The sequence below is a fragment of the Pogoniulus pusillus genome, chromosome 5 (genome assembly GCF_015220805.1).
Source record: "Pogoniulus pusillus isolate bPogPus1 chromosome 5, bPogPus1.pri, whole genome shotgun sequence".
Taxonomy (NCBI): domain Eukaryota; kingdom Metazoa; phylum Chordata; class Aves; order Piciformes; family Lybiidae; genus Pogoniulus; species Pogoniulus pusillus.
Window position 1 is genome coordinate 25,344,570 of NC_087268.1, and position 27,669 is coordinate 25,372,238.

Here is a 27,669-nt window from a genome sequence, read left to right on the forward strand (position 1 = left end):
TAATGAAAAATACTTTCCTTGTGAAGCATGTGAGATCACCATTAGTGTGACATCCCTACCTGAAATAGTTGTAATCCACTCTTTCAACAACGACTTTACATCACTGAATTCAACAGCTCCAGCTAGGTTGGGTGCTTGTGGCCTGTATGAACCAGGCTGTTGTTCAGTTTGCAGAGCTGATGGTCCTGAAGTTGATGGAACTGCTTCTGACTGTTCCAAACACAGAAGTTGACAGTTTGTCAGTCTGACAAATATGGTAACACTTTATATAAACATAGATAAGCATCTAGAGTAAGGAACCCAGCAAAGGAAACAAGCTGGATGGACTAGGTCTAAAGAAACAGGCAGAGCTTTACTGAAGGCTGTTAATGTTAAAGTTACCTGGGCGGCTGTTCCTTCTTGTTTCAAGAAACCATCTATCAGCTTCTGTGGGCTTCCAGATGTAGCTGGCAAGATTTTTGCAGGGCTACCAATGAGTTTGCTTTTCAGCGGACTCTGATTCTTTTTTACAGGACTAGCTGCAGGTTTTTTCCTGTTTTTTTTCTTATTTTTCACTGTTGCATGCTTCAGGTGTAGGAAAGGATTTTTTGACACTGAAAAGCACAGGAATAGTCAGTGGCTGATACATTTAAAATGTAGTATTTTTCTACTCTTAAGAATGACTCTGTAATTTCCATGAAAATCTGTGGCTCAGCTGAGAGGATATAACCTAGATAAAGTGACGTTAATACCAACACACCATTCCAGATACAGGCAATGTTTTAAGTATCTGAAAAGCACTGCTAGACATACTCAGAAGACACTCAACTATTCACAAAGCTTTTTTTAATTACAGACAGTTCAGTGAAACTGAATTTCAGCAGCTGCTGAAATCTGTAGCCTTTTGGACAAATCACTTCACGTCATTCAGAGCTCTGTCCTACCTAGATACCTGCTAAGACTTCCCACAAGTGGTTTTCAGCAAAACCAGCAGCAAAAAGCCCCCCTAACAGCTTTTATATAGCTTTACCAAGGGAACTGCTCTCATTGCATCATGCTAATATACCTGCATTAGTCCACTGACTATGAAATCAAGGTTTGATTATAATAATGTAGTATTTAACTGGCAATGAACCCCAACCTTTTTAATGAGAATAAAGCCATCTAACTGTCAGACATACGGTGAGATATGTCCTATCTCTAGTTGCCTGAAACCCATACCACCAGTGCTATGGGTTACAGGAACCATGAAAATGCTCTCTGACATAGTTTTAACAGACTTATGAAATGGAAATGCAATACTTAAAATCACAAAACATATCAAGTTTAGATTCTGTTCTGAAAACATACAGGCATGGGTAACAGTTTAGTGCCACAGCTTCTGTGAATTGAATTAATTACCCATTTAAGTAAAGCTAGGCATCTGTTTGCAAAATGAGACCACAGCTGGTTATAATTGACAGTCTGTCAAAAAACCCCACAGAAATTAGATTTAACAGGGCCTCTACACTAAAGCTTTAGTTGTATTTTCTAGTTTATTATTTAGGGTTGCATAACTCTCTTTCAATAGTAAACAATTCCTATTCAAAGCTACTGTACAACTACATATACTCACCAAAAGTGTTAGCAGGTTGCTGCTCTGGTTGCTTTTGCCTTTGATCATATGCATCTCTCAGCTCTGCTTGCAGTTCAGCAGGTAGTGCAGCAAAAACCTCAGGATCCACCTGAACAGTAACAAAAGGTTAATATGGTTATTTTACCAGTGAGCAACACTGCTTGCTTTCCTCTTGATCACTCACACAAGAAAGGTATTTACATTTTATGTCAAACAAGTATACATCAGCTGTTAGCTGGAAAACTAAACCATGTACATTTTCTTCCTGTACTTCAGCTTATAAAAAGCACAACATTTTCCATGTAATTCTACTTTACATTTACTGTTTTAGAAAATTACTATTTATGAACCCATAATAGAAAAACCATTTTAATTCATCTATTAATATATAGCACAGCTGTATTAACAGCACAATTAAACTTAACTCAGAGAACACTCCTGATTTCAAAACACTGTGACATCAAGCTTTTCTTTTCTCTTGAGACTTCTATTTCCTGGAAGTAGCTGCTACACTCCTCAAGCAAAATATCCACGGAAGTAATTTTACTTAAGGACAGGAAATCCATGTAGATGCTTTCTATTTTGAACTAATGCAAGAGGTTTAACTTCTCTCTCCTGTAACTGCTTGCCCCTTGCTCAACTGACAGAAATGCAGTCCCTTCCAGCTCTCAAAGGGACTTAAACTCTACACAGCAAATAATTTGTTGCCAATTTCTGAACACACTCGTATGAACAAAATAAAATTTCATGTATTATTGGTTATCTTCCCTTGCTGTGTGTCTGAAGCAGCAAATTAGTGACAGATTAGTCTTGTATTCTGAGTTTCCTGATATTTCTGAACAGTGTTTTCAGCTCATTATCTGCAGAATCTAATTTTAAAAAAGCAAACCTATCATTCAGAGGATTAAATCTGCCCAATGGGAGAGACTCCTTCACTTCAGAGGTAAAGTTCAGGCGTGCACAAGCCAAGAAATCTGTATTTACTCAGAACTATTTGTATTCTAGAGCGGCTGAGGGAGCTGGGGTTGTTTAGCCTAGAGAAGAGGTGGCTCAGGGGTGACCTCGTTGCTGTCTACAACTACCTGAAGGGACATTGTAGCCAGGTGGGGGTTGGTCTCTTCTCCCAGGCAACCACCAATAGAACAAGGGGACACAGTCTCAAGTTGTGCCGGGGGAAGTATAGGCTGGATGTTAGGAGGAAGTTCTTCCCAGAGAGAGTGATTGCCATTGGAATGAACTGCCCAGGGAGGTGGTGGAGTCACCATCCCTGGAGGTGTTTAAGAAAAGCCTGGATGAGGCACTTAGTGCCGTGGTCTAGTTGACTGGATAGGGCTGGGTGATAGGCTGGACTCTTCGTACCTGGTTGATTCTATGATTGATTCTATGATTCTATGTGAAATAATGGATTTATTATATGTCAGTATGCATACATCTAAAATGTAACCTCATTTGTCAGTACAGACTTGATCTTATTTTAAGCTTTAACATGTATGTGATGTCAGGCAGGCAGACTGTGCTAGTCGCATATATGGTATCTAAATGATACAGCTGATGCACAGGAATAAAGTCCCACAAGTAAAACTCACCAATTTAGGTCAACACTTTTTAGAAACTCCATGTGCCAACACAAATTTTTCACCACACGAAACAGGCACTACTTAAAGGAAGATATGGCAACAACTCTGACCTCAGTTACTGCATTGTAGCCAGGTGGGGGGTGGCCTCTTCTCCCAGGCAACCAGCAGTAGAACAGGGGGACACAGTCTCAGGGTGTGCCGGGGAAAGTCTAGGCTGGATGTTGGGAGGAGGTTGCTGGCAGAGAGAGTGATTGGCATTGGAGTGGGCTGCCCAGGGAGGTGGTGGAGGCACTGTCCCTGGAGGTGTTCAAGCAAAGCCTGGATGGGACACTTAGTGCCATGGTCTGGTTGACTGGCTAGGGCTGGGGGATAGGTTGGCCTGGATGATCTTGGAGGTCTCTTCCAACCTGGTTGATTCTATGATTCTATGATACCCTGCACAGGACAAATACTGTAGTGGAATGTAGCTAATTAGGTCCAGAGGGTTAAGTTACATTTAAAATATAAGCTGTGTTTAAAAATTTGTTTTAAGAATTAAAAAATTCAAAAGGCTGGTGTTCTCTGGTTAAGCATTTGAAAGTCAAGAGTTCGGGAGGCCCTGAATTAACATTGTTTTTTGTGTATACCACTTAATAATTCATGCAGAAATAATGCACTACAGGGAACTGGATGTGTTTTCATTATTCCCCCTATCACTGTTCTCTGAAAGCCTAACATGTAAGAAATCAGTTTGAAGAGCGATCAGTTAAGTTCATATCAATTAGTTGGGAGTTTCAGGTAATTTACTGAACAGCTAGAGTGTTCTAACATAACTTTCACACAGCTGTATCACATTCACATTATGGAGAACCCTGATTCAAAAAAATGATGTATTACCCCAGCACAGGGCTACTAGTACTTTTGAAATGCTGTATATACTTCTTTGGAATGAATTTATACAATGTTAAGGCAATGTAAGGAGAAGGTGAAATTTTGCCACCAGTAATTAACTCCACTACTACAATGAGGCTCAGGGGTGACCTCATTGCTGTCTACAACTACCTGAAGGGAGGTTATAGCCAGGTGGGGGTTGGTCTCTTCTCCCAGGCAACCACCAACAGAACAAGGGGACAGTCTCAGGTTGTGCCGGGGGAAGTATAGGCTGGATGTTAGGAGGAAGTTCTTCCCAGAGAGAGTGATTTGCCTTGGAATGGGCTGCCCAGGGAGGTGGTGGAGGCACCATCCCTGGAGGTTTTCAAGAAAAGCCTGGATGAAGTATTTGGTGCCATGGTCTAGTTGACTGGCTAGGGCTGGGTGCTAAGTTGGACTAGATGATCTTGGAGGTCTCTTCCAACCTGGTTGATTCTATGATTCTATGAAATGTTGCTCATTTTTAAGCATCTGTAATCTTTCCTTCTTTCATCCTATGCTTTTACTGTATTCAGCTGCCACAGAGATATGTAGCTCTTCTCAATTTTAAGATTGCTTTAGCAGCTGGTGGAAATGAATACAACATTTCTGGATTTTTGTTATGGGAGAACCTTGCTCAAAAAAGGACACTTTCCATGCTTTCTAATGCATAAATCACTGTCAGCCCATTAACTTGGCATGTGTTCAGAAAAAACACAGCACAGACAAAAGAAATGAAGTGTTGAGAATACATCTAACTGAGCTATAAAAAGATGGCAGGACATAATTTACATTTGCTGAGTTGATGTAGCTGAAGTATTCAATTTGGAGTGGTTTGCAATATTTCTGCATCTGAAACCAATTACAGAATTACAAAATCACAGAATTAACCAGGTTGGAAAAGACATCTGAGATCATCGAGCCCAACCTATCACCTAACCCTTCTAATTGAGTAAACCATGGCACTAAGTGCCTCATCCAGCCTCCTTTTAAATACCGCCAGGGATGGTGACTCTGCCATCTCCCTGGGCAGCCCATTCCAACGGGCAATCACTCTTTCTGTGAAGAACTTCTTTCTTGTGTCCAGCCTAAACCTGCTCTGGTGCAGTTTGAGACTGTGTCCACTTGTTCTGTCACTGTATGCCTGGGAGAAGAGATCAACCCCTGCCTGGCTGCAACCTCCTTTCAGGTAGCTGCACAGAGCAGTAAGGTCTCCCCTGAGCCTCCTCTTCTTCAGGCTGAACAACCCCAGCTGACTCAGCTGTTCCTCATAGGGCTACACTCCAGCCTCCTCGCCAGTCTTGTTGTCCTTCTCTGGACAAGTTAAGCACCTCAACATCTTTCTTAAATTGAGAGGCCCTGAACTGGACACAACACTCAAGGTGTGGCCTAACCAGTGCTGAGTACAGCGGCAGAATGACTTCCCTGGTCCTGCTGGCCACACTGTTCCCGATACAGGTCAGGATGCCATTGGCCTTCTTGGCCACCTGGGCACCCTGCTGGCTCATGTTCAGTCAGCTGTAAATCAAGTACTCCCTGGTCCTTCTCTGCCTGGCTGCTCTCCAGCCATTCCAGCCCCAGCCTGTAGCACTGCATGGGGTTGTTGTGGCCGAAGTGCAGAACCTGTCACTTTGACTTGTTAAAACTCATCGCATTGGACTGTGCCCATCTATCCAGCCTGTCCAGGTCCCTCTGCAGAGCCCTCCCGCCCTATAACAGAGCGACACATGCTCCCAACTTGGTATCGTCTGCAAACTTACTGATGCTGGACTCAATCCCCTCGTCCAAATCATCAATTAAGATATTAAACAGGACTGGGCCCAGCACTGATCCCTGGGGCACACCACTACTGACTGGCTGCCAACTGCATGTGGCACCATTCACCACCACTCTCTGGGCCTGGCCATCCAGCCAGTTCTTAAGCCAGCACAGAGTACCCCTGTCCAAGCCATGGGCTGGTAGCTTTGCAAGGAGTTTGCTAAGGCAGACAGTGTCAAAGGCCTTGCTAAAGTCTGTAAGAAGTGCTGTGTGCAGTTCTGGAGTTGCCAAAACAAGAAGGATACTGAACAGTTATAGCAAGTCCAGAGGACTGAAGATGATCAGAGGGTTGGAGCACCTCTGCTATGAGGACAGGCTATGAGAGTTGGGGCTCTTCAGCCTGAAGAAGAGAAGGCTTCAAGGAGACCTTATAATGGCCTTCAAGTATCTGAAGGGGACCTATAGGAAGGCTGGGGAGGATCTATTTACAAGGTCTTGTAATGACAGGACAAGGAGTAATGGGTTTAAACTGAGAGAGGGGAGATTTATACTAGATGTTATGAAAGGGTTCTTTACAGCGAGGGTGGTGAGACACTGGAACAGGTTGCCCAGGGAGGTTGTGGACGCTCCCTCCCTGGAGGTGTTCAAGGCCAGTCTGGATGAAGCCTTGAGCAACCTGTTCTAGTGGCAAGTGTTCCTGCCTATGGCAGGGTGTTGGAACTGGATGATCCTTCAGGTCCCCTCCAACCTAAACCATTCTATGATTCTAAGTCCAGGTAGACTACAACCACAGGCTTCCCCATATCCATCAAGCAGGTCACCTGGTCATAAAAAGAGATCAGGTTGGTCAAGCAGGACCTGTCCCTCCTAAATCCATGCTGGCTGGGCCTGATCCCCTCTAAGTGCTCTGTGAGTGCACTCAGGATGATCTGCTCCATCATCTTGCATGGCATTGAGGTCAGGCTGACTGGTCTGTAATTTCCTGGGATGGATTCTGTCTGGTCCCATAGACTGTGAGGATCCAAATTACTACTTAGTTCACTGCATCATTTGAAAGAAACTCATCTTAAATGTTTGTGTGCACTCCTACAAAACAGACTGTACAAAGACATCAAACATACCACAAAGTCACACTACATTTAGACAAAGATGATATTTCTGAATTAAGTTCATATTTGCTTTTAACACATAAATAGATCTTCCCATATTAAGGAAGTGGTTTTATATTTTTTTCTAGAAAATCTCAGAAAACAAAAATTGTAAATATTAGATCTCTTATTGCCAATAAAGAGAGCTGAATGGCTGTCAGGAGAAAATCTGGAGTACAAGCAGAAGGCATTCCAAAACAGAAAGTATGGTTACCTCTGAACAATAAATAGAAGTACCTATTCTTGAACTACACATTCAAACAAAAAGTTTGCTCTAATAAGATGACATTTCTGGGCCAAGTAACAGAGTCACAAAATACATCAAGGGAGAGAGACAGGAAACTCAGTGTATTTGACTGTGTAGATCAGGTATTTCTAAGAGAATTTTAAGAAGTAATGCTGTTATAAAAGGACAATGATCAGTTCTCCACTACATTAATCAGCAGACAGAGCACCAACACAAAGCAAAAGTAATTTTTATAGAAATCTGTACGTAGTTAGAATTTACCCTGGAGAAGTACACTGAGTAGTAAACTCAGTGTGGAGAGATGTACTTTAGAGCACAGCATAATTCAACACTGAAGTCTAAGACAAACTCTTGCCTGTGAGTGAATGTAACTACATAATTTTGAATAGCTGGAGTACAGAGAGTTCCTGCACTACTCACACAGTACCTCCACTGGGAAAACCCAACTTTGCAGTTCAGGAATAAAATTGGTTTTGAACCAATGAACCTCAACCAAGGTGAAAAAAATTAGAATTTTAGTAGCAGAATAGAGTAGACATCTTTGAAATAACAATCATGCAATAACTACTATTTACTGGAAACAGATCAAGAATTTCTATCCTGGATTCTTGGCCAGCTAGGCAGCATCGGGCCTTAAAAAGAGTAATGAATATCTCTCTGTAAACCTAATTAGGTGCTATCGGTTTGCTCTCAATCAGCAACGGAGCAGTGGCACAGCAAACAGAAAAATAAAACCACTGCTCTATTTTAAGTGATGCATATACAAGTTAAGATAGCTTTGGGTAACCCAATCTTTGTTTTCATTTGTTTTTCCCCTCTGTACATTTGTCCAGCACCATCTTGGGTTGAAGAGTGGAATACCACTAGAAACACCATTACCTGCTCCTCCTATTTGGAGAAAGAACTGTACTTTCCTCACTCTGGACATGCTGTATCTGAGCACATTTAAAAGTTATGGAGATATGCACAATCCTTAGCTGTGCCTGTTGTTCTCCCAGGTATGTGACATAAACAATCACATCTACAGAACCCAGTAGAGGTTGGCTTCACACCATCAAAAAATCCACTTAAACAGAGTGAGTCTCCTATGACTAGCTAAGCAGATTTTAGGACTGCTTCAGAGTTACGGTGCAGTGTTAATTCAGCTGCAATGCAAGAAAAAAAGGCTATTTACACTGTAAAAAATGTTATTTACACACTGGACTGAAATGCAAAGTGTAAATGAGGTTTTACATTAAACAACAAGAAACCCATGGGCATACTGGTACAAATCTTTAACAAATACTATCATACTATGTTTGTTATAGATCAAGTAGTATTTGAAAGCAGACTTTTAAAAGATATTAAAGGCCCATAAATATCGTGGGGAAGCCATGGATTCTAATAATGCTGTCTCAAGAAAAAGCTGTTAGTGCTTCCCATAGGTGGGAAGTTGGTGTTCACTGATACCCTGCAAACGACTCACCTGTGAGAAAGCTGGCAGGGCTATTACATTAATTCCCATATTGGTATTTGGTTCTTGAAGCTCTGGTATCTGTAAAAGCACCGTTCCAACTTGTTGTGACAGAAGTGCTGTGTTACATCCATTTATTGGCTCTTTTCTGCTGTCTCCGTAACTCTCTCCTCCTTGCTGAATGGTGCATATTTGCTCTACTTGTTCTCGGAGATCAGGCGGCAGAGCTTCTAGCACAGATTTATCTAGCTACAAATACATAACATGCTTTTAGGTTTTTCTGAGAAATATATAGTAAGAGTTAATTTTAGTAAAATATTATTTTAGGCAAAAATTAGTTACACAATTCCTGAATTAAAAAAAGAAAGGGCACTTAAATCTGTGTATGCAAACATACTTAGGAACCTGACAGTTACACTCTGCATCGTGTCATGCTCATATAAACACTGAACATTAAGCACAGAATGTGCCTAATTTTTCTGAAGTTTTCCTAAGGTTTATTGCATATGTTTAATAATTAGGCTCTAGGCTTTGGCTGGGAAAGGTGGAAGGTAGTAGTTTTTAATATTTCATCCTTGGCACCTCTCCCATTCCTTTTCCATTGCAATTTTCTGGCAAGTGAAATGAACAAGATAAATTAAATTTCTTTCCTTTGAACACATATAATCTTTTTTTGAGTTAAGTCTGTAAATGACTGGTTAAAAAAACAAAGGCAAAGAAATACCCAAAAATAGTTTTGCCTGAATAACAGTTTCTTTCTGTGCACTGTACTCTACAAGAGCCTTTTTTTTTTTCTTTTCTAAAAAAAGGTGTAATCTAACTTTCTTGCTCTATCCAAATAACACAAAAAATTCCACATTTATGACAATATACTGCAGGTATTTTGTATTCTGAAGTCTTACCTGAGAAGCAGATGGAACCTCAATACTCAAATTAAGCCTGGATTTTACACTGATAGGAGAATGTACACCATTCCATTTGAGAGCAGACTCAGTGTTGTTAACATTGGAATTGAGACCAGATGTGAGATGGGTACCACGAGATGGAAGAAAAGTGCAAGTTCTTGAATCAGAAGATATTTCAAGGTCCATAGCAGCCACAAATACTATACATATGAAAAAAAACCCAGAATGATCATCTACAAATACCCTGAGAATTCAATATACAGTGAAGCTAATTTCCAGTTTTATTTGCTAAATAGCTTATACATTATACAGTGTAACTGTGCCACCTTCTACATTTATAGTATCCTTTGTTAACTTTTAAAAAAGATTGGAATAATCCTGCATAAACTTTTATTTGTAGAAGAGTTTACGTTAAATAACCTGTACTGGCATAATACTGAACAAGAATTCCAAAAGGTAATCTACATAGATGATCTAAACTGAAGCCCTTCAGAGCTGATCATTATCACATATGCAAAGTACAAAGCTTACTGACCTTCCTTACGTTCTTCTTCTGAGCACTTTTTGGCTTTCTGAACATGAAAAAGATCAATAACTGAATGTGATCCACCAGGTAAGTGTCCAGACTGTACCGTCGAGTGAGCTGAATTGGTTTTACTGATGGGAACTAACTGCTGCACCTGAATTCCAACCTAAATCCAACAGTAATACATTAATGTTAGGAATCTCAAATAAATAAATAAATAAATTTTAAAAAATTATCATTCTTTCATAATAGCATTGCCTTCTCTGAAATTGGCTGCCTCTTGTGAGAAGGGGAGGAGAATGAATAAAAGTACGTTGCGACACACATAAATAGCCACTAAAACATCCCAAAGAAATCCCAGGATTATCCACCACAATCCAACAACTAAGAAATTACAAAGAAAATACCATCTTAACTTTCCTGGTGCAAAAAATGCTGTTACCAGGATGACAAAACAATGCATTTATGAAGAAATTTCTTAGACAATTACAAATACAGAGTATTGACCAGGAAGTCATTAGTATTGAATCTGGCTACCTGTAAGAGAAATAAATACTAAATCCTTTACTCCAGTTTACAAATGAAAAACGTAATGTTGTTACACTTCCAGACATGGTTCTTACAAAGTCTCAGTGGATGAAAGTACTTTGGTTAGTATTTATCAGATGAGGCATTCCTCATTTTGAAAGACATCCTCATTTTCCATTACCTTTAAATGCCAAATCAAGCGGGGTTCAAAAAGTGCATGTAACTAAGAATATACTTGCACAGTTTGCTGCTAATCCTTCAAAATTAAGAAACCCCCTAACATTTGAAAAAAATGCATATAGAACTCATAAGCATGAAGGAATGAGTGTATTTCTACCAGGTGGTCTTCTACAATTACACAGCAAGGACATAATTTGTTAACAGTTTTTAGTCACAATTAATGGGACATTAAAAATTATTGGAGCTTTATTTTTTTTTTTTTGCTCTGGAATATTTCCAGATTTGCATTCTAGAGCTTGAAAGAAGCCCTTGGAATACTGTGCTGTACAACAACTTTGCCTTGGTATTTTTTGCCTTTCAGTACAAGCATTTGAATTAAGGTGTTATGTGAAGTCTATGGGACAAGTAAGTGGCTTCACCTGCCCAAGTGCAAGCATGAAGAGTGAAGGGTCTTTTCCAGATACTGAGAGAAAAATGACACTCTGAAGCATGGCTCACCTCATGTATAAAGCAGGCAATACAGATGTACAGACACACATACAGACATACAGGTGTCTGAAGTCAGCTGAAAGGAATACCACTGAGGGACTTTGGGTATAGCTGTACTTTATTATACCATTTAGAACTGAACGGGCCCCTCCAGAACCTGTTCAGAAGTAGTACATTGTTTGGCAAAATAGAATGTGCAACATCCACAGGATACTAACTTTAAAAAAAAGAATTCTCTAAACAAAGGCTAAAGAAATCCAGTGAAATAGAATGATGTTAAGAAGTCAGTAAAAGGGAGAGACTACAAACCAGGAAAAGACAGAGAGAGGATGACAAATATTTCCTCAACTCTAAGAAGAAATTGAAGCCATGGAGTTGACTTTGCAAGGCAACATTGTGCATCAAACCTCTATTTCTACATCTGGATGCCCAATAATGCAGGTTTGTTTTAGAAAGCCTCTGTGCTTCATTTTAACAAATGGCCAATGCTACAACAAAACTAGAGATGAGCAGGATTCACAGGCCACGATTCAAGAAAGCCAGCAAGTGGTTAACTTCTCTGGCTCCGAGACTTGCAGTGTAGAGCAAAAACTCCTCTCATCAGTTTTTGATCAGCATTGCAAGCAGTATTTGTATTGGTTAGACAGCTAATTTACAGAAAATTCTAAGATAATGACATTTATGTGTGCAAATAGAACTGTAAAAGATACAGACTAATTTGGCCCCAGGCCATTTCAGTTGTGCATTACTCAATACCACAATAAAAGTTTCTTCCCTGCCCTCCCGCAACATTTACAGCTTGGTAACCACGTATTTTCAAAGGTAAACATACAAATCATAACATGATTGCATAGGCTAATTTATGTTAGCCTTATATGATCTACATTTTTGCTTGTTTGGTTACCATCTACCCTGGAGAACTCAAAATATATGAAGACAACAAAGAACACTGATTAAGTGAATAGATTTCAGCTTTCCCATTGACTCACCCCTCTCATATCCGATATGTTCAGTTTCATTGTGTGAAACATGTTTAGAGTTTCTTTCCCAATCACTTTTGCACTGTCAGTTGCATGGTCTAGAGTCACAGTCCTACGGGGAGTAAGAAAGTATGGTTAAAAAGGCATACAGAATCTAAACACTGTTTTTTTGTTCTGTGGTTTCTTGAACTAAGCATGTTCTACAGGAAAAAAAAGATTCCCTACTAACTGAACATTCTCAGTACACAGTCCTCACATTGCAAATGCAGTATATATTTAGATACATGCTATCTACTGAAGCCAGACAAAAAGGTTTGACTTTACAGTACTCGTAGAAATGCACTTATGCACTGTCCTTCACTTACACTTGGTTCATGAAGAGTTCTCAGTACTACTTCAGTTTTCAATAGTCAAATGTCTAAATCAAGAGTTTTGGAGGGAACTGTGAGGGAGATGCAGATACAAGCACATGCATGTGGATTATGAATAACACAGAACTTGGACTAATGGTAAATAACTGTTTAGAGTAAACCTTCATCTCAAAGAATTCAGGATAGCCAAAAGATAGAAGTATAGGCTTCTTGATCTATCAATCCCATAAGATGATGAACTAGTTTCAGCCGCGAGGTCACAAGTAGGAGACGGACTCCTACACAAGCACATCCTACCATTGAGCACTAACTCACTGAAAGAAAACCCTCACCTCCTCCATTATCAGGAACCATAAGCAAATGATCCTTCAAGTCCAGAAGGAATTAATGTGCTACAGCACTCTGATATGGAGGAAAAAGTAGAACTTGAAGATGCCAGAGGCACCCTCACACAAAAGCTGAGATCATCCTGTTGCCTAAGGAACAACTGCTTTGATACTTAAGTATCTACCCCAAGAATAAACATGCATTTAGAAGGTTCAGAGACAATCTTGTATGAAATGGCATATAACCGTGTGATGCTCTCTATGCTTAGATTTCATTCTTCTGTTTCAGTACGCAAGTATATAAATGCATTTGAGATTAAAAAAATTGTCATAATCCATCTGAACAACAGGAAACAAAGGAGAATCAGAAATAAGTAATAGGTAAGTGTAACAGCACAGCTTGTGGAAGCTGAAGATCCTACTCCTTTGACAGTGACCTATCAACTAACTATCTAGGCAGAGCAACTGGGTTACCCCGTTTCACCAGGGATGGGCAAACGTGCCATCTTGATGAGATGAACAGTGCTGCAATGAGACCAGGTAGAAAGATTTCATTATACTGCTAGAGAAAACAAATGCACTTCTGATGACTATACAACTTAAGATTATATGAGAAAATGTAACTGTGAAGGTCAAGAGACATGAACAAGTTGTCATCCTGAAAAGCTGAAACACAGCGCATGGCCTGTGACATAGAGGTTTTTTAGATTCCACTTTGTTAGTTCTATTTTGGATCTATGATGCCTTTTTCTCTTGTAAGACCAAAAATATTCTGTGAAGATTTACCTCTGACACAACAGGACAGATGCATTTGACACAAAGAAACCTGTCTGTACTACGATGGGACAACTGCAGTCCAGGGTGCCACATGCCAGCTACAATTTTCATAACCCAAGTGGCATATCAGTTTTCTGCAGCAAGTAGTTCTGCAAATACTGCCCTAGTCCCCATGCACTCTAAACTTGAAGGAGAACAGGACTATCGTGCATCCTTCTTGACAAGTACAAGGCCATTGTCTCTGAAGACTGATTCCAACTGTCACAATCAGCATGTGACCAACAACTTATTAAGAAACAACAGAAAGCCCCTCAAGAAAAACTCAGGGAGAGGAAAATGTTTGCAGCAGAAGAATATTTCCACTCAGCCAGTCACTAATAAAATTTCTGCTGCATGTATCATACCACAAGAAGTAAGCATATAGTCTACAAACACTGCCAAAGGAAAAACAGCTCCAATATTGAGCAAGCTGGAGAAAGCTACACCAATAATACATATATATATATATATATATATACACCCTTTGAAGACAAACCCTTTAAAATGTCGATACTAGTAAAGTTCATTAGCCAGTATTTTCTAAGACAGTTTACAAGCTAAGAGCAACCTTCCACTACAGATTATTAAAGTCAAAAAGGAAGAAAAAAAGATGCACCTCCCTACCAAGAGAAATGGACAGTCATTATAATTTATTGAAAATATTTAAATAGCATCCACAGACACACAAGAACACATTCTCTCGAGAAAGCAATTTCAAACCACATAAAATGCACTTGTAGAGTCAGATTCCTTCTTTCACATTCCTGCTTCCTCTGAAAAACCATCAACTGTTCCTTCTTTGCACAGACACCTTTCAACTTACGATGTATTTGCTTTTCTCCTAAGTTTTCAGTTTGAAAAAAGTTCCAAAGGCAAAAGACAACTGTTAAAATTGTTCTTCTATGACTCAGACACTTCAGTATCTTCCTTTTTTTTCCTTGCAATATGCCCTGGCTTTTATCAAAGAGGGATTTACATTCCATGCTGATGACCAGAAGTCCATATACATAAACCCCAAACACTGAGGACTTTTGATAATACTCCTGATTTTGACACAGGTTTGATACACAGATACCAAGCAACTTAAAATTTCTGTCTGGTCTTTCTATAAATTTTGGTGCTTAATATTCTGCAGAAGTGAGCTGATGCCTACTACTGACCATTTTTACAGTTACCTGGCAATATTATCACAAATTCCATGACCTCCATATTTTGCAGGCTCGACTGGCGCCCCTGCTTTTCTGACCATGATTTTAAGGGTCAATCGTTTACCCTTCATACCAGCAGCTTCAAGTCGACGCTGGATTTCTTCTGAGAGGCTCAGAAGGAAAGCTTCTGCTTCCTTAGGCTGAAAGGAAAAAACATGTTTAGACAATGACTAGTTTTCAAATATTTAAGATAAATCATTAAGGATCGATGAAATCCAGACTGTGCAAGCTGAAAAGACCAAGATGGCTCACAGGCAACTGTCTAATTTAACTTCAAATGTTTCATTTATGTTCTAGGTCACTGATAATACATGAGAAGGTAGATTGTCACAGTAAGCAAAAAATACTAAGTACTTCTGGAATTAAGTCTCAAAGAAAACATTTATGTAGAAATCCCAACACAGAATTGAAATATAACTTTAATCTCAGACCTACAGGATGAAAGGCATAGGGCTTAAAACAAAAAGCTTTTTCACCAAGAGGGAAGTCATGCAGTGGAACATGTTGCTCAGAGAAGTTGTGGAGTCTTCATTTTTGGAGGTTTCCAACACCAGACTGGATAAACTCGAGCAACTGATCTGATCTTATAGCTTCCCCTGCTTTGAGCAAAAGGCTGGGCTACACAACATCATGAGGTTTCTCCTAGTCTGATTTTTTGGGCAATTTCTATAAATACTTCCGTTTTCAACAAACAGTTGAGTTATTTTTCTAGTACAATTTTGTGAACAACGCTCACTCCTCAATAACATCTGTAAAAAGTCTAATAAAAATGAAGTATTGGAGCAGCTGGTGATAGTTTCAGGCACTGGCATCTGTGAATAATCAGCATTTTAAATGAAAGAATGCTAGGTACCGTCAAACCTACTGCAGTTCTCTTTTTATATACCAGACTTGAAGACAATCAGAATATGAGAAGATTCTTCAGCAGTTGAAAGAAGTCGCAATCACAGCAAAAAAGAAAGTAAGTTTTAATTTACCTGTGTAAACCTTATTCCATAGTTGATTTCAGCTGAAACTGATTTTCTTTCTTTTTCTGTACGAACAGGTCGATCATCCAACCCACGACAGAATCTGTAGAGCATTTGTCCTGTTTTTGGACCAAATTCTTTTTGCAGTTTTGACATTGAAGTACACTGCAGATCTCCACAGGTTTTAATTCCCAAAGAAGCCAGCTTGGATTCCATCGTCCTGCCAACTCCTAACAACAAAGGCAATTAGTTCTGCTAACTCTACACAATTCAGAGCCAGTTGGGTTTTGAACAAATAAAATTTGTCTCTTTAAACCTACACAAGGTCACATTAAATTATTAAACATATACCATAAATGATAAATTTCACTCAACAAAGCATGGTTCACATGGAAACTTTTGCTGTCTTCACCTATATTTCATTAATAAATTGTGTTTAATATGTCATACTGCAGTGTGTTTCTTTATTGTGGGTAAAATGTGAATGGTTTCTGCTTGCAAATCTTCTTGACAAGGTACAGCCTGTTATAGAAAATATAGTTCTGAACACTGCAACACCACAATCCAAAAAGAATGTCCAACATGTAATATATTTTGCCATCATATACAAGTTATTTAATATAAATGAAAATCAACAAATATTTTCACTGCTGTTCCACTGCTTCCTAGATAGAAAAAATAATATTTCAAGTAGAAGTGATAGCATACCTGTTATCACTTGTGCTTTGAATTACCAAGCATTGGAAACTGCAGGTATCCATGGCAACGGCACATACATAAGTGTGATAAACTTAAGTGTATTCCTGGGTTTTGGGGATGTGGCCTGCTACTTCCAAAAAATTATGAGTCCTATGAGCTTACCCTACCAAAGTCAGTGAAAGTTAGAAATCTCAGATAATCAGCTTCTATCTTTCACAATCTGTTTCTTTGTCTAGGTGGCATTATTGACACAAACACTTAAGAAGTTTTTACCATGAAGATGCAAGTGAATTTTGAGAATTTTAAAACACTCAAGTCCAAGCACAGTATTACCAAGAATACTCTTCTGGAGGAAAAATATTTACTATAGGATATGCTAAAGAGAAATGCTGCTGTGCTGTACATTATACTTGGTCATGGAAACGGATACCTAAAGAGAACTTCAGGTAAAGTTGTGCCCATCTATATGTGCTATTCCCTCCACTTTTCTATTTCAGTGTCTACTGCTATCTAATTTTTTGTTTCCCTTCTCTTTTTTTCTTAAACAGATAAAAACATTATTTTGAACTAATGCATGTGCACATGCAAGTTGAATTCAGCTGATCACTAACATACAAAGCATAAATCAGTGCTTAGCATTTTTTTTGCATTATATGTGTGTCACATTGTACTACTAAAGTACTGAATAGCAAGCTAATACTGAGTTACATGTCAGGAAACATTTTAGCTTACAACTCTTCTAAACGCTTTCCTGGAACAACAGAAAAATACAACAAAGGCTGTTTTCATACACATGTATTCCATAGGTCCTTAGTCTTTATTTTTCTCCCAGCACAGTAACTCCAGTTCCCTGCCATTTCTCTGAGAATCACACTCTGCCTTGGAAAACCTCCCTAAAACCCATGGGCCAGAAATTCTTTCCTCCTCTCCAGCTTTCTTCTCAGTCTCCTCTACGTCCACAGCATCCCACTGAGTCGCTCTAGTTCTCCCTTACTGAAATAATCTTACATAACAACTGCCTCATGTATTCTAAGTCTAATGGAACCAAAACTTGTCTATAGCTGGATGCAGAGCGTAACAGTAGCCATACTCTCACATTAGCCTTTACTTTCCACCTTCCTTTCTATCAGCAATTCTAATACAGCTTATCTTGCCAGCAGAAACACTATTCCAGTTCAGCAACATTCCGCTTTGCAAGATTTTATTTCTTTATTTTCCTTCTGTTTTTATTATCTTCAAAATACCTGTTTCTTGGATGCAGTAGAGATTAAATGAACTCCTTTCTCTCCTTTTTTTTTTCTTTTATACACTCTCTGTTTTATTATGGCATCTGTACTGTTTTTTCCAATTCCTCACTTTGTACCTTTTACTCCTTTGTAGAAAGAGTAGTCTTTTGGGCTAGTCTGTGGTTCAAAGCCTCCTTCAGTGATATGTACCCAATATTACTCCTTTTATTACATTCATTATGATACAGCAAGCTAGCGCCCACTTGAAATTGCTCATCTAAATAATTTTATTATAGAACATACTAAAGCATACTAACTCTGAGCTTCTTCCATAGATAGTGTTTTGTGAATCTTCAACATTCTTTACCAAAAAACATGCTTTTCAAATATAGGAAAAGAAGTCAGAGAGGTTCTTTTCAGAATTTTTCAGAAATCAGTGTCTCTTCCTACTTTTTTTTAAACATAACCATAGAATAGCATCGAATATCATTTAGTCCAAACCACAGACTAGTAGCTGAAACTCTTTTGGTCTCAGGAAGTAAAATGTCCTCTAAAAGAAAGGAGTACCTGGAAGACTGGTAACAAGTTGACCTCTGATAAAATCATCCACTTCTTCAGGTTTTAAGTGATAGTGTCCATCCGGTTTAGCTTTACGAGTTGCCATTCTGGCCAGCAGAATATTAGAACCTGTAAAACCGATAAATTCAAGTATGTCTGCAATAACTTCTGTCTTCTCAAGTAGAATGTCACATTTCAACAGTGAAGGAAAAAGCGCAAAATGCAAAGTCAAATTCTTTTGTCTTTGCACAGAATTTAATGGAATTGGGGAATATACATTTGCAGTATCTGCTTCCAAAAGAACAGCTACCAGTATTTGTGGTTACAGCAGTGTAACTGTCGTGGTAACTGCAACTGCAAAGTTAAAACCAACCAAGCAAAAAAACACCAAAACACCCAAATCCACCAACAAGTAAGTGTGTGACACTTCACTAAGAATACTGAATTTCCTTGTTTTGGTTCTGTTCTAACACGTGTAGAAATACAAGTAAACAGTTGAGTGTAAATGTCTAAAAAATTCAGAAGTATAATCTTTTAACACTGGAGAATTCAAAAACATCTGTAACACTTATCAAATATACTCTAAGTGAAATACTGGAATTAAGCTAATATTTTGTTGTGACTACTCACTAAAAAACAAATGCAGTTACTTTATTCAATTTTTATTTGCAGTGTGGTGGAAAGAAGACCTCTTTCAGCACTTTTTTCTTCCTTGTTACAGGCATATTTATGCCCAGCAAGACCTCTGAAATGATGCCTAACTACATTCATTATTGCCACTCAAACACTCTAAGATAAAGCAAGTTAATAAAAGGTCAAGGGGACTCATAACTTGCAGCATGGTGCCTGTTACTATTGCTTTTCTTCTCCCACATACGTTCACATTCTTTATTCTAAAATTTTAGTCAAGAACAGTAACAGAGCCTTACATGCAGTATTTCTGCAGAGAGGTTAAATTGATGAAACAATTAATGACAGAGGATGAGTGCGGATTCAATTTCCTACTTAATTTTGGAGATCCATGCTTTTTCTATACTACTGAAGATTTCTGATCCTCTTATCTTCTGAAATGTATTATTCCCACAACACTGAGGTAAAGTAGGAAAACCTTAACGCCTCATTTGACAAATGAGAAATCAAGATACAGGATGTTTAAAGATGACTGTGTAGTCTTTCACTCTCACTGTTTAAATCAGTTAGGTTAGCCACAAGAATCTCAAGGGTAAAAATTAAATTTATTCAAGTGCCATAAACATGTTTTCTTTAATTTATCTCTAATCAGACAACAATGTTGAGAGGAGATCTCAACAGTATAGCAGTATCTATTCAAATTTCCATTTTATTACACTGGTAAAATTTTCCCATTGGGTAACATTTAAATTGCTGACACAAGATGTGTGTTTCTGACAGATGATGTTTTAGAAATAAGGCCTCTACATTCATGTAATAATACATGAATTATTTCCTCTGATTTATTTACTTAACATTCAATTGTGAATGAAAAGACAGTCTTTGTTGGGTACCTGCCACATGTATTTCTAGATAGGATAACAAAATTATTTTTCAGTATCTCACTCAAACTGATTAATAGAGAAAAAAAAATCCTTATAGGCGTTTATCTCTTTCAATCAGTAGAGAACTATTATGTCAGATTATAAAATAATGCTTTAGAAATGAATTCCACTCTTCTATTGAAAAAAACAAACATGATAAATTAGTACTTAAAGGAGATTACAAATATGTTTCAAGTCAAAATAAGACATGAACAGGAACCCAGGGAATTACAGTCTCTATACTGTGGTATCATAAGAAATAAAGGCAGAATTCTGCTTACAGTAATGAATTTCAGTTTGATTTACAAGTGAATTTCATACACTTGTACACACTCAGTATATTTATTTACAGACACTCAACTCCAGTATTCAGAAGAAAAACAATAGAGAAGGAAAGGGGCTAAATGAAAAGAAATCCAGAAATTCTTTTCACATACAACACCTACTACAGATTTCACAAATCTTTGCTTTCAATACCTTAGAATAGTTATTCTAAATCATGGTCACCCTGTAAACTCTTACTGCTGTCTCTGATAAAAAAAGAGAATTTCTGCTTGATGTTCTGTTTACTGGAAAACCAGTAGCATTTCATAAAATTGAACGTAAGAATCTCATACAGATAGAATTTTAGCACACTGTCCAGATAGAAGGGATAGCAATTCTGTAAATTTTTGCTTAAAAACTTTCCACTTATGATGATTTTTGTGCATTTTTATTTACATTAATTTAATGCAAATAGCAACATCACAGTATCACAGAACATTTACAGTTTTAGCAATCTTATGTAGCTTTTACACACCTAACAGTAGCAGATATTGCTTGTGAACAGAAATGAAATATGGTACTTACCCATCCCAATAGAAGCTGTGCATTTAGTCTGGGCTTTGATTTCAGTGCGGATAGCATTTGCAAGTTCATCAGGAGTCAGTCTGGTCTCTGTAAGGATTTCAGTGATATCTACTAGTGCTTCATCACAACTGACTGCTTCGATGTTATGAGTATAGCTATCAACACAAAGTAAAGGAGGTGAAACACCAGCAACAGCTCCCCATCTGCTTAAACAACTATGAAGCAAATAAAGTCTTCCTTTTGTGGTAGCTTTTGCCTTGTTTCGTATCACACATCACTTACATACTAAAAATGCAAATTACAACAACATTATTAATTTCAACATTTCAGGATTTTAGAGTTGGAGGAGTTGAATATTTAGTTTTCATTGACAATAATAAACTTCCATTTTATTTCAAGTACATTTTAAACCAGAAAGTTTCTAATCAATAACCCATTCTAAAGTTACTAAAAAAAAACCCTTTTGGAAAAAAATGTCACTACTAAGCAATGATCTGCTTCTCAGTGTAATCAGTACAAATTTAACAATTACTCCACTGGAAGTCAGACCATGACTGTTTATAGGATTTGGCTTCAAGATAGAAAAATATTCAGAAGAAACACAGTGCTCAAAGTAACAAAAACATTACAAAAGGAAGATGTCAGATAGGAATGGGTTTATGGAAGCTGAAGAGTAACATGGAGATGAAAATACCAGATCACATAATGGCATTCAGCATTGGCAAATAAAATACATGTCATAACCTTACTGTGAAAAGCTCATGTAACAAATAGTACATTTTACCTTGCTAATATTTCGTACACTGTCCGTGCAACTTCTTTGTAAGCATCAAAATCATATGAAACTGCTTGGAGATTTGGACATAATTTTTTTGCTTGGCCAAAAAACATTCCATTCTTTATGCCGACTTGTCTAGAATTAAATAATAAACAAAAATTACCAAATAAACACAGTACTGATTTTTCTACAAATATGGGCTGTTTCCAAATGAAATGTTTGTCTTCTCCCACAGAAATTAATTGTCAGTAAAAAGGAATTTAATCCAATTGCTAGCAGTTTGACTGGTATGAAAAGTAACTACAGAGAGTATCTGAATTAGCTGCATAATATTCTGGTATGAAGCAGCCTTTGGGAACATACTTAAGATAAAGTTTCCAGAAAGCAGCATACTACATGCTATCCCCTTCAAATAAAACCACACATATGCCATAGTGACTAAAGTAACTGGATCTTATATTCCACCGTGCAAACTTACAAAATTATGCTCCTGTAACAAATAAACTCTCATTTTTTGAGATACAAATATAACATGCTTGAGGAAGGTTCCAATGAAGAAATTATTTCTGGAGTATTATTTTCATCTGAGAAGAAAACCACATTTCTAACACTATGCTTATATTCAGAACAATTCATTTCACAGTCTGAACATTTACCAGACATGTTACTTGGAATGCTCAACATAACATGCGAGACATAGTTTTAAGTTGAGTAACCAGTCTCGCTGTCTGATTTTAACTAAACCTTTCACTAACAAAGCATTCTTAATTCCATAAAAGAATGCCATTTTGATACAAAGAAGTGTAGATGAAATTACAAAATCAAAAGCATTACAGTGGATGCCATGAAGTTTTCTTTAACAATCTTTGTTCCTAGTAACACATAGGTAAGGCTGAAATCTTTTAATCAGTGTTTATAAAGTAGCAGTGTCCACAGGGAAGATCATGTGCTAAATTCTAACAACCTACACAACTTCTGAAAACATAAGAAATAATTTCCCTCTAGATAGATTTAAAGAAACTGACTTAACAACTGCTATTTTTGGACAGTTTATGCCTATCTGTATGATACTTCAAGGCAACCTGATAGGTGACTTTTGCCTACCTGGCTTCATAACTACAAGAAGCTATTTCAGCCATGGACAGAACAGTGAGGTCAAAGTCAGCTCCATTCACATGTGTGGAATCTGGATGCTCCCAGAATGACGAGTCCAGTTTACCAGGTACTCTAATTTCTGCTTGGAAAATAATATTTATGTTATTTTTCTTAAGAGTTCAATAGAATGAATGTGAATAAAATTAAAATGGTCATTTTATTTTGTACAATTTTTCTACTGCTACCTGTTGATGAAGAGGTTCTTAGTACTATATGGATTCATATCATGGTCAAGGAAAAAAAACAACCAACCAACCAACCCCCCCAAAAGAGTACATACCAAAAAACAAAGAGAATACCCTCCCACATACATATAGTAATCTGACTCTGCAGGTAGGTCTGAACACATTATTGAGAAGAGTACTAAGCTACACAAAAAATTTGTTTCTGTTTTCCCCAAAATTACTAGACAGCAGCTTGCTTGTGACTACATACACCATGCTGCAAAATAATACTGATCTCAGTTTTAATGCCAATAAAAATGATCAAACACTGGAGGCTAACTGCCACAACCATATCCTGTAAACAAACATGAGACACCAAGAAATTTACCAACTGCTTGGCTGAACAAGAAGACACTTAGCTACATTCCTGTTTATAAGAAGTACAACTACCACCAGAACACAGAAATTAATTCAAGGATATAACCCCACTTTTCATCATACTTACAACCTTTTAAACTACTTTTTCCTAATAAGCTCGAATTGCTTGTTAAGAAATTAAATAACCAGAATGCTAATTAGCTCAGATGAAAATACATTAGCTGAAACTTGTACTTACTTTAACACTCTCCTAGGGATATTAACTGACAAAACTTCTGCTGTTAGTTCCTAATAATTCTCTTACTAGTCTAGGTCAACTTCTTTCATATAAATTTCTCTTGGCTCAAAATCATACAGTTATAAATACTGCAACTCCAGACTTAAAATGAGACAGTTTTCTTAATTCTATAAAACTTTACTGCATGCACCAACATATATTTTAAATAGTCCTTCAGGCCCACTGTATATTATGTACTAAAACAGAATTCCATGACACTGAATACTGGAATCAAGTAAAGCCTTTTCTATTCGTGTTTGGGTTTCCACAGTATGTAAACCTTGACAAATACATGCCTATACTCTAAATACAGATCAGCCTCAAAAAAAATGCCTAGATGCAAAGACTGCTATGCCCACCCAAGCACCCCATCAGAATCAAAGCTTCAAAAATCTTCCATTCAATTAAAATGAAATCCAATATGTATGTTGTAGGGGTTTTTTTACATTGCTGTAGTCTAATTAATACCACACACCTTTGTAATATAATAAACAGGGAGTTTTCTTCAGAGTGCCACAATGCCTAATTCTATTTCATGATACTAGCAACTTATACACTGGTAATCTGACTGAAAGGAAACATGCTGCTACGTGCACATACAGGTAGTAAAACAGACCAGAGAAAGTGTAATGAGTGAGTGGAAACAGCAGGGGCAGAGCCTGAAAAACGGCTTTTACTCAGAATTTTGTGCACCTTTTTATGTCTTAAATATTTTAAAGTATGATGTGCTCAGTAAGTTACCTAAGATGTCTGTAACTGAAAATTAGAGCAAAATTATGCCCCAAATAAAGATAAGAATGACAAGAACAGTTTCTTTCGTCCATGCCTTCCTGTGCCCTGGCCTGAGATGATGCTGTCATCTTGTCTATCTTCATTGGACTCGTCGACTTTTTCCACATCGCAGCAGAGCAGTTTCCCCCATGAGCTGATGGAGTCACTTCATGTGAAATTCAGGGCAATGCAGAACACATTGTCCTCAATGGAAGGCAAGGTAGAGAACCTCTCACCAAAAGCTGGGAAACTAGACAGGCACATGGTGAATGTGGAGCAACGGATGGAGAAATCAGAGGCCAGGACCCAAGTCTGTGAAAAAGAAATCGCTGAGAATAAATCTGTGACTAATATGATGGTTAAAATCTGCTGCTCTTTAGAATGAAAAAAGGGAGATATGAGGGTTGAGGGAAAGGAAGCCTAGAAAACATTCACATCTTGGGCATCCTGGCCATGGAAAAGAGAACCCAAACTGAATCCTGATTAACATATGTTAATCTTCTATCTTTAGAATATCAGTGCTAAAAGATGGCACATATGTAGAGAAGTACTTCTACTACCCAGAAAGGATATCTCCAATTTGGAGATTTGGGGTGAGAACAACAGCAAGGCTTAAATTTAAAAATATACAAGAAAAGAAAGTATTTCATAAAAGATTCAAGATTCTATTGACACTGGATACTTGTCTAGCAATGCAGATCAAAAGCAGGAATCAGTGTCACTAAAGAAGTAATTTGCAAAAAAAGAAGTAGCTGAAGCAGCAGAATTCAGTATTTGGTCAAAAGTGACTCATAAGGATTGGGTTTTGTTTATTTTTGTTTTGTTTGTGGGGGCTTGGCAGCGTTGGGGGGTTTTGTTTTTCTTTTGTTTTGCTTTGTTGGTGTTTTTTTCAATTTGGAATTGCTAATAAGCAAGACTTGGAGAAGGCAAAAATCAGAGAAAAGCCTGAAAAGCACGATGCATCAAAAAATGAAGTGGATTCCATGTTGAAGCATGGATGTAAAAATACACTCAAGTTCAAAGCTGGTCCCAACTATCTTTTATTTACCATAACATATCCCTAAATAGAACTCTGTGTGTTTAGCAGCAGAACTTAGCACTCTGTATTTCTGACATTTTAGAAAAGTACTTTTCCATGTGGTACACATGCCTACTGGATCAGATTTACCTCTGGCATGGCACAATTAAACACATGCTGTGAAGTGTGTCACATACACTGAGACACTGTGATGTTAGAAAAGCCTAACCTGCAATTTCACCCTTCCAGCTAAGACCCTATCTGCCATTTCTTTTCCCCAAAAGGAAGACAAGCCACGTACTTAGGAGAATGCAAGCAGAAACAACAGGTTGTACTTTTTGTTGATAAAATCGTTGTGCAGGGAGAAAAAAAAAAGAGACTAAAAAATATGAACAGCAGCTAATGAGATAGAGACTATAAAAAGACTGTTAGGAGAAAAATCCTTTCAGCAAAACAGTAGGTTGCACAATCAATATCAAGTAGCAAGAAAGAAAGAACTATCTGCCTGCCTGTGTGCAAGCCAGTGAGATTGGATGCTGACGTTAAAGAAATGAATGTGTGGATATTCAGAAAAAGCTGCTGCAGTAAGAAACTGAGTTTCTTACACAATGAGGCTGAAATACACTGTACCCTTAAGCAATAAACACAGTAGAAGAGATACTACTGAATTTGTGAATCACAAAGAACATGTTAGATATCAGCTACACTTGCATAATTTAACTGCCTTTCTATCCAGATAGCACTTAACTGTATGAAGTTATATTCCTATTCAGTGAAAGGTCCCAATCCAAGTTATGAAGTCACTGTATAAAACTCAACTACCAACCAATGCTTCATACGAAGCTATGCTAAAGAAAACGACACAGAAGAAACTAAGTCTGGAGTACCCTGCAAAGTCCCTAAAACCTCAAAAGGCCAGTGAGTTCCACAAACATACATTCTACCTCGTTTTTGAAGTGTTCATTAACTACAGCAAAAATACAAATAAAATGGCATTGCTTCCTGTAATAACTTCTTTCCAAACATCTTTGAAAAGTGGCAGACTTTTTGTTAAAGTACTAACATTTCAAAACAACTATGGAAGAACATCTTTTTTCCACCTCTTGCATCAACAAAATAGCTCACGGCAGTGTAAACTCTCTGACACTAGTATTTGCTACCACAAAGGTAGTAAAAAGTGCACATACAAGGGGTAAGGAAGAAAGTCAGCATCCATAGCTAAACTGAAATTAAATAGCAGCTGCCCCTTGTATATGCACTTTTTATCACCACTGTGGTAAAAAGTTTCAAGCTGATGAAGCAGACTGTTGAGGAAAAAAATCGGTTGCAGAGGTTTAGCAGTATATTTTCTCAAACTAAATGAGCTCTGACAGTATAATAAGACCTTTTTCATTCTTGTTTACATTAGTATACTAATACTTAAGGACACAGAAAGGAACAGATTTCTAATTTACTACAAACAAGTAAGGAATTCTCAAGCTACATAGATGCCCTGGTTTTGAGGAAACAAACTATGGGAGATACAGAACTCAGGAAGTTGCAAAGACTTTGCAGAAACTCGAAATGTTTAAGGACCACCCAAACAAACTCTCAGTACACAGTAATTTCACACATGCAATTGGAAAGCCAGCTAAGCTAACTTCAAACAATGAGGTTTTCACTAGCCTGTGTGGTGTCACTTCTACTTTCATAGTAAAAAAGTTTTACAAGAGTTTTAAAATTTATTTTGTACCTTCTTCTCTGTAATGAACTTATTCAGAATGTATTGATCCCAGTCAACCTGAACTTATTTTTTATTTATAAAATAATTACTGAACATTTTATCATATTCTCAACCTCAGTGAAAGCAGGCAAAACCTAAAATTACTCTGAAGTAATTCACTTCTTCTGAGCAAAGCTAACAAACAAGAAGTCACAGTGGCATGTTACTCAAGAGCATCATGCAGTCCAAAGACACTACTTTTCTGAAATCCCCTGAATGATAAAAACAAAATCATCCACTGTGTACTTTATCAATAACTTTAAGGAAAAAGTCTTCAAAAACAAGAGTTAAAAACATACAGACAAACAAACACACTTATCTGTACCTGCTTTGCCATTCAATAGTTTATTGTGGTAATATTGCTGTTCGAGTCTGGGGTTTGCACCAGGGCGTAGTGGTGCTTTTCCTGCACCTCTGTTACTAGTAACAGCCACTGGTTTTCCTATGAAGAAGAAACATAGGTATTTATAAGTCAACATCCACAATAGCTACTACTTTAATAATAGCACACTTAGGGTA

At 37.7% G+C, this 27,669-nt stretch overlaps 1 protein-coding gene across 5 annotated transcripts in view; it reads right to left on the reverse strand.

Annotated features, from left to right (window-relative positions):
- Nucleotides 1–27,669, reverse strand: part of REV1 (REV1 DNA directed polymerase) — a 60,907-nt gene that overhangs the window by 3,365 nt on the left and 29,873 nt on the right. For 2 of the 5 annotated variants that reach the window (XM_064143576.1, XM_064143578.1), the window contains 14 exons: nucleotides 27,476–27,592; nucleotides 22,730–22,862; nucleotides 21,632–21,760; nucleotides 20,848–21,002; nucleotides 18,455–18,574; nucleotides 15,972–16,192; nucleotides 14,962–15,134; nucleotides 12,283–12,385; nucleotides 10,106–10,262; nucleotides 9,568–9,770; nucleotides 8,678–8,914; nucleotides 1,595–1,703; nucleotides 382–593; nucleotides 60–210 (listed from right to left, as the gene is read on the reverse strand). In XM_064143576.1, coding sequence (XP_063999646.1) covers nucleotides 60–210; nucleotides 382–593; nucleotides 1,595–1,703; nucleotides 8,678–8,914; nucleotides 9,568–9,770; nucleotides 10,106–10,262; nucleotides 12,283–12,385; nucleotides 14,962–15,134; nucleotides 15,972–16,192; nucleotides 18,455–18,574; nucleotides 20,848–21,002; nucleotides 21,632–21,760; nucleotides 22,730–22,862; nucleotides 27,476–27,592 — 2,220 coding nt within the window. Of the gene's footprint in view, nucleotides 1–59; nucleotides 211–381; nucleotides 594–1,594; nucleotides 1,704–8,677; nucleotides 8,915–9,567; nucleotides 9,771–10,105; nucleotides 10,263–12,282; nucleotides 12,386–14,961; nucleotides 15,135–15,971; nucleotides 16,193–18,454; nucleotides 18,575–20,847; nucleotides 21,003–21,631; nucleotides 21,761–22,729; nucleotides 22,863–24,340; nucleotides 24,642–27,475; nucleotides 27,593–27,669 lie in introns of those variants that run through there. The other 3 variants (XM_064143577.1, XM_064143579.1, XM_064143580.1) reach the window with 3 other exon arrangements.